We start from the raw sequence: 15866 nt of genomic DNA on the forward strand, positions 1-15866 counted from the left end.
TGCTACATAGAACACACACTGTAATCAATATATTCTTGCCAACTGGTCAATCCCAAATTCCCCCCCCCCCCAAAAAATACACTATCCATGTCTCAAAATATCTTTATTTTTGATCTGATCAGTGCAATAATGCTTTTTGTTGATAAGCAAAGGGCAATGACAATATAGTATAGAATCTAAACTTTCATACAAAACAGCTCTGTTGATGGATGCGGATCATCTATCTGTGTCCGGTTGGCCCTGGCTGATCCGGCTTGTTCACCTCCTCCCAAATGCAGATCAGATCGGCTAGGAAGGTCTGGATCTGTCAAAATAAGTCATATTAGTTATGATTTTGAACACGCTGGTCTAGTGGAAATGCCCTCTGAATACCTGAGAGTTGATGAATGAGTAATAGAGGATTCACAATTTATGCAAATGTCTAGTCAATGTATGATATCCGCTATATATTCTGGCAGATGAAGGAAATCCCTGTGATCAGAGACAAATTATGCATCAGAGCACAATAGTCACATATCAGGACGCTAATCATTTCTACCCCCCTATGATGTGCTGTGAGTTCATGAGTAATAATGAGTCGTGAGTTAACAGTACCCTAAAGTACCTTCTCCAGCTGCTTAATAGTGTCCTCTGGAGCAATAGGCGATTCCCCAGTGTCTTTCGCCCTCTTGCACACACACTGGTACAGATTAAGAGTGGCCATCTTGATTGTGCCCAACAGCAGTGTCTTCTTGGCAGCTGTGTTCTGAATGTGGGCCCATCTCGATTCCTGTATATCAAGAGAGAAATGATCATCCTTTGATCAGACACTTGGTTCCCTTTGAGGACACTCAGGGCTGGTGTCCCGGACACAAACTGAAAAGGGGGAGGTTCAGGACTAGCTTTATTAAGCCGTGTCTGGGATACTGTCCCTCAGAGATCAATCGCTGTAAAATACCCATAGGGAGCGCGATCATCTCATGTCTCACCCAGATCATGCCCTCAGCGCGGGCCTTGTCCAGCTGGCTCTGTAGCTGGGCCAGAGTGTTGTTGTAGTGCAGCAGGGTGTCATTGCTCTGCTCTGTGAAGCGGGCCAGCTGGGCCCGGGCGTTCTCCGTGCTGTCCTGGTTCTGCTGGGTGGTCCGCACCAGGTCCTCCCGGGTCAGCATCAACGTGTCGTAGCGAGACATCACCTGTCTGGCCTCCTGAAACTGAGATGCACAAAAGGAATTCCAAATCAACACCTAACACCTAAGGTTTAGGCTCTTGTGTAGACCTAAGAGGATGGGACAGGTGTCAGCAATATGGCTACAATATTCCACCTGGCTTATCACAGGGCAAGATTGAGTCACCAATATATTGCTTAGAGCTATCCAATCTAGTCAGATACAAGTGGCTAGGGATTGGTTTGTCTGTGAAGGCCAGTCAAATCACACACTACCTCAAGAGTTCTAATCCTCACTATGACCTACCTGTTCACTGGCCTGTACCACTTTATCAAGGTAATGGGGGTATATGGCATTCTTCTGCACTCGTTTCTCCAGACGGTCCCTCTCTTTGACGAGAGCCTTCGTCTCCTCCTGGAGAGTGAGCAGGTCCACCTGCTTCTGATTGGTCAGTTCCCTCTCTCGGCCGGCCTTCCTAACAGCTCGACATCGTTTCACCTCGTTCTCCTGAAATGAGATCACGGAAGAGCATGACCAATTCATCTCAAAGTCTGACTGACGGGCTCAATAGTTTAGTCTAAGAAGTGATATTCAGAAGCTATGACCGTACCTTCAGAAAGTTGTCAAATTTCTGCAGATATTCCTTCATCTGGCCCTCCTTCTCTATGAGCTCATCCTTGCGGATTCTCAGGGCTCTGAGAGTTGACTCAAAATCCTGAAACCCAAACCAAATGTAAAGTGAGACCATATCATACAGGAGGATTGTGTGGAGACTTGACTTAGAGGATTGCACTAATTCGTCATATAATTTTATTGCCAGGAATTGTCGGTTTGAGGTACAATGAGACAATTAAAAAAATATACATGTACCTCTCTTTGCAGCGTCATAGCATTGTTGACCTCCATGGCCTCCCGTCTCTTCTGCAGTAGACGGGAGGAGGGGGCCAGCATCTCATCTGCTGCGGACGTGGCCTTCCTGTCAAAATGGTCAGTGGGGATTGACTATCTTATTTCTTCTTAACATAAACCATGAGCCTTCTGCTAATCATAATGTTGTGTTTGGGTAGAGAGAGGAAAGTCATACATTAAATGGAACAGATAGAAGCTGCTAACATTTTAGGGCGAAAAGTTCCTTCAACGTCTAGGTTAAATGTCATATTTTTTTACTCACAATAGCTGGTCTCGAAGGTTCTCGCCAAAATAGCTTTTGAAATAGTCTGACAAATTTACAGACATGTTTATAATATTTGGTCATAAATAAGATAATTGATAATTCAAGGCCTAATGTTATTGTTTTGACAATTTCTGTGGGTGGCTGTAGAAAGCCAATGCGGTTCACAGAATTTTGAGTCAGAAAACAACAATGGTCTCATAGCAACTACTACAAATAAAAACAGAATGAGGGAAGCTCCACTCATGGCGAGCTCGAAAATGTTGTACCATTTAAAAAGCCTAGTGGAAAACTATTGGCCATCAAGTTAGTGTGCTAAAATGATGAAACATTTATAGACGCATAACACAGAGTACAAAGTATGGTCAGAGATTGATGAGAAATATTTATTGGTTTACAAGTAAATCGGGAATACAATGTATAAAGCGTTGTCACATTCTGATAGCATGAGCTTTTTCTTTTATAAATTCGAATAAGATGACAGGAACTCAAGAGGGACCCAAATTACTGATATCTCCACAGGATATTGTCCTCGAAGCAGGAAAACAATTGATGAATGCATATTATACATATATTATAGAGCTTTGGCAAAGCATGACAAGGGCTAATACGGGATTTCTTAATGACAATTAAGTCATATTCATCAGAAATGTATGGAAAATATGTAATTATCATAACCTGAATAAAACACAAGTATTGAACAACAAAATACAACACTGGGAAAATACTGAATATTATTTTTACTGATTTATAAAAATGTCTTTAAGAGAAAACAAAAAACACACACCAATAACAAATAAATAAATAAGTTAATTTCTTACACCAGTTTCAAACATTAAACTGAGATGTTGACAATCGACTAGCATTTTGGAGATGCTTAAAATGCACAATCCCATTTGGAATTATAGATACAAACATAAACAAATGTATTGGAAATAAAATATGACCTATTGCAGCAGGGAGTTAAAACATAATTATCACACATAAGCACTAATTGTAAAGAACAGGACAGATCAGAGAATCATAAACACCTATTAAAAATGTACCAGTGTAACCCTTAGTACAAGGGTAGCAAGCACATTATGGAGTCAGTGAGTGTGGAGAATACAGTGGTTACTGTGGTTCAGCTCAATCATGGACATGATTGCCAACTTCGTAAAGACCAGTTACTTCCAAGCAACATTGTGGTACGCAGGTAGGCTATATCTAATTTTGAAATGGCAAAGAAAATATGTGATGTAATTACTTTCTTTATTTTGGATTTACCATTGTTGTGCGAGTTTAAAATCAACATGTTTGGAGTCAAATTAGAGGCCCTGCTACAAATAATAGGTTTGCTTGTGTAATCCTTAATTTACACTACTTCGATAGAGGGGAGAAAAAAAAAGGAATCTTGTTTGAATCCCTCATATACATACATTTCACAATATAGCATCCACACAAATGAACCATGAAGGTGACGTAGTGTCTAGAATGCACTGAAAAAGACCAATACATAGAGGTAAGACGATTCAACTTGAGTACCACTGTAGACAGAAGGCAGACCTCGGCTATGGTTCATTCTGATAGGATGTTTAGAAGAGGCATGAAGGATGTTTTAGGCCTTACTTTAAGAGTCAGTAGAGGAGGCCAGGGCGGGTCAGTCGGCTGGGACTAGGATTTAAACACAATTGCACACTAAAACATCCCAACATGAAGCTTTTTTTTTCAAGACAGACCTGTCGTTAGAGCAGACTTACCAGGATGCCCCCATTAGAAGGGAAAGGGAAGGATTTTGTAGGACAGTTCGTCTTTAGAGCTTTAGAACTCCTCGTGAACATTCCGGGCATAGTCCATGAGCTTGCTGCCAGTGAAGTATTCGCTGTACTTGAGAATCTCCTCCAGTTCCAAGTTGTGGTTCTGGTTCTCGTCAGCCACAGCAATCATCTGCTTAGCCTCGTTCAGCGCGTTGTACTCGTTCATCGGGTCCATGTACTCCTGGAGAGCAGAGAGAGCACGGGGGAAAGACGGGGGAAGAAGGAAACCGTGTATAAAAAAAATGTTTGATGGAAAAACACTTTGTGTAAGCTTAAACTACTAAAATCATATACAAAGTATGGATAATGGAGCTATATACATATCTTTTATAATATCTTTGAGAACTAACAAGCACCAAAATATGAACTACACAGTGAGGGAGAATTGATAATTCCAAAAACAATGAATTTAGTAGTATTTATTTGTTATTTAAAAAACAGCATTAGCCATGGCAAAATGCATAGAATGGGAGGAAATGTGTTGTTTATAGGACATTTGCTTTTAAAACTGCAAAAGTTGCTAAAGTTTCTCTCAGCTCCATGGAAAATGTGTAGAACTGCAGGAAATGTTCTTTAAAAAACATTTGATTAAAAAATGATTCAGCGCCAAGATGAGGCGGGTTCTGTCAAATTTAGCCACGCCCACCCAAACCCCCCTTTTATTAGAAAAGGCCATGCCATCAGGTCCTGCAGTATAACCAGCACACACGGCACCCACCTGTAGTTCCTCCATGGTTACGATGCCATCATGGTTGCCATCGATGACCTCCTCAAACTCCTTCTTCCTCTCTCGTACCCAGTCATCATCTATGTCCTGAGCCTGCTGGTTCTCCACAGTGCCCATGGGCAGGGAGATGAACTCCGACAGAGTCAGCTTCTTGTCACTGTCCTGGTCTGTAAAAACAACACAAAAAATACACATCACACTCAGATGGCTTTATAGTAACACTTTTCATGATCGATCATGGGCATCCACAACTTATGTATTCATTCTGCATGTTTGTCTTCCACCTTTAATTCATTCTCCTTTTCATACTCTTAACTATCACTTAAACTGAATTCAAATCCAAACTAAATGTGAGCGAGTAGAGAAGACCGTACCTAGGTCGCGAACAATCTCCTTGACCATGTATTTGAGCATTCCTTTGCTGTGCTCCGGGTGCAGGAAGGAGAGGAACTCTTCCTCGTTCAGCAGCTGGTCGGCTGGGGGGTTATCAGCCTGGAACCAGCGGTCCTTCAGACTCTCCAGCACCTCCTGGGCTGCGAAGAGACAGTAAGTACAAGCATCACTGGCAGAGCTAGGGGAAATAGGCTACTATCGGGATGTGATCAGGAAAACTTAGGGGGGAGAAATGATATTGGTTTGGGGGTAGGTCAGTTTCAATGATAGTATGAAAAGAGGATAGTCAGAAAAGCCAGAATTCCTGATTAATCAGTAGAAATGCACAGACGACAACCAGAAGTGTTGTGCAGGTCGTATCATTGTGGATAAACTTACTCTCCTCGTCTACCTTCAGTTCTTCACTGTTCTTTATCTTGTCAGCCATTTCCTTCTTGTTGAATCCTTTGCTGGCCAGAAACTTCACCCGGTATTCATCCCATGTCACATGGCCTATGACGAGAATATAACGGTTTAGGGATTGGGGCTAGACCGTTTAGGAAGGATTTTGAGGCAGTTTTGGTAAACAGTGCTGTATTGTCATCAGGTCTGAGATGTATTGTGGCCCACACATTTCAGGTCTGAGATGTATTGTGGCCCACACATTTCAGGTCTGAGATGTATTGTGACCCACACATTTCAGGTCTGAGATGTATTGTGACCCACACATTTCAGGTCTGAGATGTATTGTGACCCACACATTTCAGGTCTGAGATGTATTGTGACCCACACATTTCAGGTCTGAGATGTATTGTGACCCACACATTTCAGGTCTGAGATGTATTGTGACCCACACATTTCAGGTCTGAGATGTATTGTGACCCACACATTTCAGGTCTGAGATGTATTGTGACCCACACATTTCAGGTCTGAGATGTATTGTGACCCACACATTTCAGGTCTGAGATGTATTGTGACCCACACATTTCAGGTCTGAGATGTATTGTGACCCACACATTTCAGGTCTGAGATGTATTGTGACCCACACATTTCAGGTCTGAGATGTATTGTGACCCACACATTTCAGGTCTGAGATGTATTGTGACCCACACATTTCAGGTCTGAGATGTATTGTGACCCACACATTTCAGGTCTGAGATGTATTGTGACCCACACATTTCAGGTCTGAGATGTATTGTGACCCACACATTTCAGGTCTGAGATGTATTGTGACCCACACATTTCAGGTCGGAGGCCTAACAGTAGGACATCAGTGTCGGTAACAAACGCATTGCTCTCAACGAATAGGCCACCATCATGGCTATGTATCAGGCTATGTATCAGGGTTGTATTCATTAGTCCACAGCTACAGAAAATGAAAAATATTGGTTATTGCTGAACAAGTCCAGGTAGTCCCTGCTTGTTTCAGTCTGTTTCCATCCAGATACGACTGTCGTCTCTCTTACCATCTCCATCTGGGTCCACAGCATGGAAGCTCATCTTGTTCTCTCTCACAGCCTCCTGGAAGTGTTCCTCTGTCTTCTCCACGATCCAGCGCTGCATCTCCTTGGCACTGACGCTCTTATCTTTATTAAAGTCCACCCTGAAGACAGTCAGCATTTTTTCAAACAAACACTCAAATGGAATATCAAGTTCAAGTAGTTTATTCAAACCCACTCTCATATATCTGCTTCAGCTACAAACCCAGATTATTTTGGATATTTTTCTAACTAAGTAAGATGCAACCTTAACTGAAAATATGCTTTGAAAATGTTTCAGCTTTCATGCTTTTCCAACACAGTCACTCCTTCGCCATATAGGGTCAAGATAATGGAACGGTGGTGAGGATTTGTCAAGGCACCTTGAAATTTGGCGAGGGTGACAAGTCGGGCTAGAATACCTGGACTGTTTCGCTTCAACAGTATTTACAAAATCAGACTCCTAGCTTTTACTACTTGACACCTAGCTTACCCAGTATGGGGTGGATAAGGCCAGATATTTACTTAAGACTGCTGTGGTTGACCTAGTCGGTGCACTCACGTCTCCATTCTCAGGAACACTGCTTTGTTTATCATAAGAGATAATCTAGCCTCATTTGTTCGTGCCCACCCGATCCTTTAAAATAGGAACCGGACCACGAACGGTGTACACATTAACGGGATGGGTATAGGCTACTTAGACATGATCCAAACATGATCCAAACTCCCAACTAAGAAATGTGGATTTATCGTAATTACAACCTCGCACCTACACACCATTTCATAATGGCCCACACAAAATGATAGAAATGCAACGCAGGCACTCTGCACAGATAAAACTGGAAACATCTGGTGGATGTACACAACACAGAGAGGATGTATATGACTCATGAGTCAAGACATTGAAAGCCAGTCATCCCCACTTACTTTCTGAAGATGTCAATGAGCTTGTTCCTGTTCCTCCTGGGCTCAGAGTCCTCTTCAAACTCCTCCATCTCCTTACCCAGGAACACCTCCTGGTGGAAGCCTTTATTGATGTGACCATCCATCTCCAGCTTCATCCCGTTCAGATGGTCTGGGGGAAGGATCTCATTCTCCTCCTTACTGGTGGGGCTGTTCTTGTCCTTCAGGGATGACATGTTAGCTGGCCGGGCATGGACGTCCATGGGGTTGTGGAGCAGGCAGAACAGGGCCATGGACACAGCCAAAAGGTGTCTGCGCCAAGCCGTCCTCCAGTAGTTAGCCATGGCTTCTTCCAGGTTCAGTGTCCTTGCTTGCTCACGGACTGATGAACACACCTGTCTACAACAACAACACTGGGTAAGGTGGATAGCCTCATCACTTGACTATAATAGTGTTGTTCTTGGCTAGCTAGTCATAACAAGGACATCATTTTTGCCAACAGCGCGGCGTGGTCGAAGTGGGAGAAGAAGAGGAGCTCAATTGGAGTCCATCAAAACTTCCTGACGGTTTAAACCATTTAATTATGAGACTGAGGTGAAATCAAAAGTTGTGCCTATTCATTGGCTATGTCATAGCACATTTTTAAAGATAAATATTGATCAATATTAGTTGTAACAAATATGTGTGTTTGTGTGTGTGGGGGGGGGTAAGTGCCTAGTTTCCTCCCTTATAATTCAGCTCAGGTGTCTCCATATACCATAGACACATACATCGTTTGCACACACACACACACACACACACACACACACACACACACACACACACACACACACACACACACACACACACACACACACACACACACACACACACACACACACACACACACACACACACACACACACACACACACACAGCTCAGAGGGTCAGCTAATGAGCTCCATCAGCAGCAATTTACATTTTGAATGGAAAATGTGTTTATGTGACATATGGACCCCAAATATCTAGATGCAAATCAAATCTTCTTGAAAGGGAAAGATACACATTATGGATGTAACTGTCATCGATAAACATTTAAACCGGGGACCTGTGCCTAAGATACTAGCGCATCAGTCCGAGGGAGCCCAAACGGATCCAAATTAAGCAAGCGTCGGTCAGAAAACCGATTAAAACGTTAAGAATAACCATTCAGTACATGTTGGTTTTATTTTATTATGGTTTTATTCCAAAAATATATTCTCTGTTGTGTCTGAAATGATGCGTCCAGCTAATAGCCTATTGAACGTTTACGCATGTAACTGACTACGACTGTCAGATAACAACAGTGCGGGAGACACAGTTGCTCGTGTCAACGAGAGGCAGGCCTATCCTAGCGGACTAAACCTCACTTCGCGGTGAAGGACGTTTCTGATGAACGTCACCAAAGGCTGGAGCCGACACCAGGCTTTGCGGAATCTAGCTCCGACTATGTCGATTTGTAGAAGACCAATATTTTAGAAAAAAAATGTGAATCATGAAAAACGCCCACCTTGTTATTTTAAATACCACTACCGAGCAACAGCAACGAGCAAACAGTCCGTGTGTGTATTTTATTAACATTTATTGAAAAAGTACAGATTTCAGCAAAGAAAAGTAAGCAACTACAGAGGACAAATATAGGTACACGGTTGGCATTTTATTATTCACTTCTTTAAGTATTGACCTTGTGGAATCTAGCTACATCGATTCGCCCTACACCTGGTCTTGCCTGTATGCCTTTGGTTAACTTCCTTCACCGTGGAGTGGAGTTTAGTCTACAAGGCCTATCTATCCCTGTTATAGGATATTCACCTTCATATGCTTGTAAAAATGGCTTTTGCCAGGTATAGCTTTGCATAGGCTTCATTAGTAAAGCATAGGCTTTATTAGTTGAGTGAAAGCCAATGCAATTAGCTGGTTCATTGTTACCAAATGCGCTGGTCTTTTACCGGAGTAGACACACAACTCGCATCCAACTGCTGATTGGGGTTTTCAAATCATTCGGATTCTATTTTTTCAGGTTCACCATAATCTTTTTTTTTGTAGTTTGTAAACAGTGTATTTGGTCATTTTTACATGAACAGGCTAATTTCATCAATTTGAGATTTTTAGTTCCAATCGCCTGTCTTTGTGAGATGTGGAGTAGGTCAACAGATGATCCCTGCATGTGTGGATCCCACCGTGAAGCATAGAGGTGGTGTGATGGTGCTTTGCTGGTGACACTGTCAGTGATTTATTTAGAATTCAAGGCACACTTAACCAGCATGGCTACCACAGCATTCTGCAGCCTTACGCCATCCCATCTGGTTTGGGCTTAGTGGGACTATCATTTGTTTTTCAACAGGACAATAACCAAACACATCTCCAGGCTGTGTACCGGTTATTTGACCAAGAAGGAGAGTGATGGGGTGCTGCATCAGATCTGGCCTCCACAATCACTCGACCTCAACCCAATTGAGGTGGTTTAGGATGAGTTGGACCGAAGAGTGAAGGAAAAGCAAACAACAAGTGCTCAGCATATGTGGGAACTTCTTCAAGACTGTTGGAAAAGCATTCTAGGTGAAGCTGTTTGAGAGAATGCCAAGAGTGTGCAAAGCTGTCATCAAGGCAACGGGTGGTTACTTTGAAGAATCTAAAATATAAACTTCTTCAAAGTAGCCACCCCTTGCCTTGATGACAGCTTTGCACACGCTTGGCATTCTCTCAACCAGCTTCATTAGGTAGTCACCTGGAATACATTGAAATTAACAGGTGGGTGTTGTTAAAAGTGATTTTGTGGAATTTCTTTCCTTCTTAATGTGTTTAAGCCAATCAGTTGTGTTGTGACAAGGCAGGGGTGTTATACAGAAGATAGACCAAGTCCATTATATGGCATGACTAGCTCAAATAAGCAAAGAGAAACGACAATCCAGTTAATTATATTGACTACGTCCGTCTTAGCTCGCTCATTAAAATGTCTTAATCAAAATTACGGATTTGCCTCTTATCTGCTCATCGTTCCCTTGTGCTATAGTTTATACATCTCAATTGTCAGTAGACTCCACATTTGTTGAAGCAAGCCAGCCATATCAGCTATCTTTTTTAAAAACACAGTAAAAGAGATTGAATGAACTGGTTTGCTGCCAGACAAAGCTCCGCTGATAGCCAGGTGTAGCAGTGGTAAGGATTCACTCCATGGTACTGTAAAGAAAGCTCTGCTGTTGGGATAGATTTATGCAGGCCCTAACAGTTTATGGGTACCGTTTGTCACTGTTATAGTGCAATTAATGTATCGTTTAGTGTTGTGGCTTTGCTGGCATGCATAAAACATAAATATGTTGAGTTTGCCCCTCCAAGATTTACAAGCTAAAATCCTCCACTGTGCACATAACAGGCTCACCTAACACCTTTTTTGCACTATTGGTTAGAGTTTGTAAGTAAGCATTTCACTGTTCACCTGTTGTATTCGGCACACGAGACAAACTTTGATTTGATATTAGATCAATGATCATAGGCTATAGAAATGTTCACTAAACTGACATGACTTGGTTGCCTAGTGTAAAATCTCCTTTCACACATACGCCGGCGATGTCTTCAAGGATGGGAGGAATGAAGGATGCATAGGTTATCCCAAAACAGGGGCATTGTTATGCAATTTGTTTCTGCTATACTGCTAACGGCTACTTGTTCAACATAGAGGCTAGTGTCTAATCTAGGCCTGTAATAGGTTAGAATAATGGACCTTAAAATCCCTGTCCCAGCGCTTTAACCGACCCCGCGTCCCATCCATCACAGGTGTTCGGGGGAAGCCCGTGAGTCCGACGGGGACACGCAAGCCGTGCATTAGCCTACATTCAGAGATAAGCCTAAATAAATAAATAAATAAAATCGTCCAATTAATCGGTATCGTTTTTTTTGGGGTCCTCCAATAATCGGTATCGGCGTTGAAAAATCTTAATCGATCGACCTCTATCTTGAACTCATTCAAATCAGATTTCCCAGTTGTTTTGAGTGAGGCAGAAGTCATGCTGGATTGTCACCATGACCAATGTAGAATGTTTATCCTTTTAAGCTTGGAAAAATACTCTTAAACCCAGAATTGGGACCACACACCCAGTCCACTGAATAGCAGGCTAGTGATTGCTTTGCAATGCTTGCAGTTAGCCACTGATTCCTTCCAAACCACTAATTTTTAAATGTGAGATTTCCAACTTGTTGTGTAATGTTCATGTCCAATGGCCGATGAGCACCGATATGTTTTATCTATAATTTCTCTTCATTATTTCTCATCATATGACAAGAATTATAAAGGACTTGCCAGTAGATTGTCGACTTGATTCATGATGACGACGACTGCTAGCTTGCTAGCTAATATTTTGAAAGAATGATCAGTCCAATCAAAGCTGTGGAAGATATAACGTGATTTGATGTAATTTTATCTGTGGCCAATGACCTTGGGCTTTCTTGGATGGGCACTTCTAATGTAACTCTATGGCAGCACCCAAGGGGCTTGAAGTTTTGAGCTCTACCATTTGGCGGTGATGTAGTGTCCCTATGAGTGACAGAAAACTGAGCCAATCACGGCACAACTAGAGAACATTACCAACCCCCACGCTCCATATTCCCCGCTAGCTGTCCCACCACCACAGAATGCCAATATAATAAAACGTTATCGGTCACATACACATGGTTAGCAGATGTTAATGCAAGTGTCGCGAAATGCTTGTGCTTCTAGTACCGACAGTGCAGTATTATCTAACAATTCCACAACAACTACCTAATACACACAAATCTAAAGGGATGGAATAAGAATATGTACATATAAAATATATGGATGCACGATGACCAAGCGGCATAGGCAAGATGCAATAGATGGTATAAAATACAGTATATACACATGTGAGATGAGTAATGTAAGATATGTAGATATGTAGATCTCCTGACCCCTCCTGTCTCAGCCTCCAGTATTTATGCTGCAGTAGTTTGTGTCGGGGGGCTAGGGTCAGTTTGTTTATCTGGAGTACTTCTCCTGTCCTATTCGGTGTCCTGTGTAAATCTAAGTGTGCATTCTCTAATTCTCTCCTTCTCTCTTTCTTTCTCTCTCTCGGAGGACCTGAGCCCTAGAACCATGCCCCAGGACTACCTGACATGATGACTCCTTGCTGTCCCCAGTCCACCTGGCCATGCTGCTGCTCCAGTTTCAACTGGCCTGGGCCCTAGGACCATGTCCCAGGACTACCTGACATGAGGACTCCTTGCTGTCCCCAGTCCACCTGGCCATGCTCCTGCTCCAGTTTCAACTGACCTGAGCCCTAGGACCGTGCCCCAGGACTACCTGACATGATGGCTCCTTGCTGTCCCCAGTCCACCTGACTGTGCTGCTGCTCCAGTTTCAACTGTTCTGCCTTATTATTATTTGACCATGCTGGTCATTTATGAACATTTGAACATCTTGGTCATGTTCTGTTATAATCTCTACCCGGCACAGCCAGAAGAGGACTGGCCACCCCACATAGCCCGGTTCCTCTCTAGGTTTCTTCCTAGGTTTTGGCCTTTCTAGGGAGTTTTTCCTAGCCACCGTGCTTTTACACCTGCATTGTTTGCTGTTTGGGGTTTTAGGCTGGGTTTCTGTACAGCACTTTGAGATATCAGCTGACGTACGAAGGGCTATATAAATAAATTTGATTTGATTTGATGTAAACATTATTTAAGTGGCATTATTTAAAGTAACTCCTGATCCATTTATTAAAGTGGCCAATGATTTGAGTCTGTATGTAGGCAGTAAGCCTCTCTGTGTTAGTGAAGGCTATTTAACAGTCCGATGGCCTCTGATGGCACTGCGCTAGGCTGAAACACCTGCATTTTGGAGCTGCCTTACTCAAGAAAGCAAAAGAGAGACCAAGTTTATATGCAGCTTTATTAACTCAACTAAAAAAAGATTGTCTGCAAACAACTAATATGTGACACATTAATTCCAAAACAACATGTAAAACAGGTAGCCCGTGGAATTTCGACATATAGGCTAGCTGTTAGTCTCTATGCAAGGTGTTGGCATACGCAGGGGATTGAGGATAACGTTGTAGCGAATTTGAAGGGCAGCCTGCAGGGTCTGAAACGCACTACTCCATGTCTTCGCAGTCTGTGTACCAAGAGAGTTAACTCCATTAGGTGTCATGACAATGCACCATGGCTGTTAGAATGGTATAGCATTGCTTTGGGGATATCTGGTGTGAGTGTGTGCCTCCAAGGACCACATTAAATAGACCACTTTATTGTATAGTGTAGGCAAAACTAATCCACCCCGCATGCGTGGATCAGAAAATGTAGAACTTCAGAAATTGAAACTTATATTCTATTATTCAAGTTGAACAAGTGTATTAGATCATTAGACTGATAAGCGTTACAAGGACCAAGCTCTCTAAAATGCCAAATGGTCTAAACCATTTACTTTTGAGAAGGGGGTCAAATCCAAGTTGCATTATATTAAAAAGATGCAAAATGCAGAAATCGCACTACCATTTCCTGGTTGCTAAAATCGTAACAGTTTCAGTTTGTGACAAAACAAGCAATGTTAAGTGTAGAGAATCATTGTACTAAATATTGTCAAATATATTTTCAATAACTAAAAATATTGTATTTTCAGCTGGTGTACAAAACCAAAAGTAAGAAGCAAAAACTAAACTTAACGGGAAACAGAAATAGTGCACATGGACCACATCTACCACTCAGAACTGCATTCAATAAAATGACATCTCAGATTTCTATGTGAATTTGGTCAGGTTGCCCAAAAAGTCACATATTGCAGCCTTAAACATGATACCTTCCTTATACATTTTTTAAAAAGAAAATTGGTCTTTCCTCTATCAGTACATTAGAGTTTAGCCATCTGGAGGATTAAATTGGAATCGTAACCAGCTCTGTATGGCTTCAAAACATTATATGAACCTGCAGCATATACCACCCTCCATTCCACTGCTTGCTTGCTTCTGAAGCTAAGCAGGGTTGGTCCTGGTCAGTCCCTGGATGGGAGACCAGATGCTGCTGGAAGTGGTGTTGGAGGGCCAGTAGGAGGCAGAGTGCCTCTGGTCTTTAAAAAAAAACATATACACACACATACATATATATATATATATATATGCCCTGGGGCAGTGATTGGGGACACTGCCCTGTGTAGGGTGCTGTCTTTCAGATAGGATATGAAACAGGTGTCCTGACTCTCTGAGGTCATTAAAGATCCCATGCTCTTATTGTAAGAGTATGGGTGTTAACCCTACTGTCCTGGCTAAATTCCCAAGCTGTCCCTCAGATCATCACGAGCTTACATTTGGCTCATTCATCCCCTGTAACTATTCCCCGGGTCGTTGCTGTAAATGAGAACGTGTTCTCAGTCAACTTACCTGGTTAAATAAATATTAATATTTTGCAACGAAACAGTTTACTCTAGGAAACAAAAAGAACGAAACGGGGAGGGTCCTAATTGAATTTGTCCAATAGAAACTCGTTTTCGTTTGGAGTAAACGGTTTCAATTGCAAAATATTTCACAAACTAAACGTTTTGCAACGGAATCAGACTAGTGAATACACCCCAGCATATCTAATAAGCCGGCTAACGTTAGCCGATGAGAGGACAAGGCTTGATGACCTACCTAGTGTTGAACTCCAACGACACAAAATCTGGAACGCTGCTCAAAATAAATTGCAGGAAATTGAAGAGATAAGGCACTAGCTAGTTAGCTAGCCCACCTAGCAATGGCGAGAATGCATCGTCGTACGATCAAAACAAAACTGTTAGCTATGTTATATTTCATGGACACGTGGCTGCCACGACGAACTTCACGCAGGAGCAAACGTCTCACTCTAACTACCGAATCAATCCGCATACACAGCAAATGTTTGATTAGGTGAGTTGGGGGATTTCTATTTTCAGGAAACAAGCTGCTACTCACGCCGTGTGTACACAGATTGCGTCACCACGTTGCCGTGCGGTACATCTGACCAAAGATTATGGATATACTGACAAGATACATGTCTACGCCCTTACCATGGGAGTCGTTGTGCACAAAGCGGCACGGCAGGATGTCTAGCGCTCGCCTATCCTGGTGGATACGTGTCATTATTCTAATTATATTTTTAAATATTCGATGAGGGCTGTTGACGTCAATCGCCTGTATTCAATGGAGAGGGAGCGAGAGAGAGAACGCTATACAATAGCCATAACATGACACTTGAAATGTTCATTCCATTGAAACTTGTGAGTGTACTTTTTATCTTAATTTT

General features: G+C 42.3%; 2 protein-coding genes across 3 annotated transcripts; both read right to left on the reverse strand.

Moving 5' to 3' along the window:
• Window positions 1-90: 90 nt before the first annotated feature.
• Window positions 91-2302, reverse strand: LOC124046008 (coiled-coil domain-containing protein 42-like). The gene is made up of 6 exons (XM_046365904.1): window positions 2016-2302; window positions 1756-1860; window positions 1452-1652; window positions 969-1190; window positions 605-769; window positions 91-304 (listed from the first exon to the last, which is right to left on the reverse strand). Exons 1-6 carry the CDS (start codon window positions 2094-2096, stop codon window positions 221-223), a joined length of 858 nt encoding a protein of 285 aa, XP_046221860.1. The 5' UTR covers window positions 2097-2302; the 3' UTR covers window positions 91-220.
• A 386-nt stretch (window positions 2303-2688) lies between these two features.
• On the reverse strand, window positions 2689-15650 carry LOC124046007 (45 kDa calcium-binding protein-like). Of its 2 annotated transcripts, none has more exons than XM_046365903.1 (7): window positions 15631-15650; window positions 7617-7991; window positions 6678-6814; window positions 5611-5724; window positions 5214-5372; window positions 4831-5006; window positions 2689-4293 (listed from the first exon to the last, which is right to left on the reverse strand). In XM_046365903.1, the coding sequence occupies exons 2-7, from the start codon at window positions 7934-7936 to the stop codon at window positions 4117-4119; spliced, it is 1083 nt and encodes a 360-aa protein (XP_046221859.1). In that variant the 5' UTR covers window positions 7937-7991; window positions 15631-15650; the 3' UTR covers window positions 2689-4116. The 2 variants fall into 2 exon arrangements, with proteins under 2 accessions (XP_046221859.1, XP_046221858.1); XM_046365902.1 differs by lacking the exon at window positions 15631-15650 and adding an exon at window positions 15236-15591.
• Between the last annotated feature and the right edge of the window lie 216 nt (window positions 15651-15866).

Source organism: Oncorhynchus gorbuscha, linkage group LG10, assembly GCF_021184085.1.
Source record: "Oncorhynchus gorbuscha isolate QuinsamMale2020 ecotype Even-year linkage group LG10, OgorEven_v1.0, whole genome shotgun sequence".
Classification (NCBI taxonomy): Eukaryota; Metazoa; Chordata; class Actinopteri; order Salmoniformes; family Salmonidae; genus Oncorhynchus; species Oncorhynchus gorbuscha.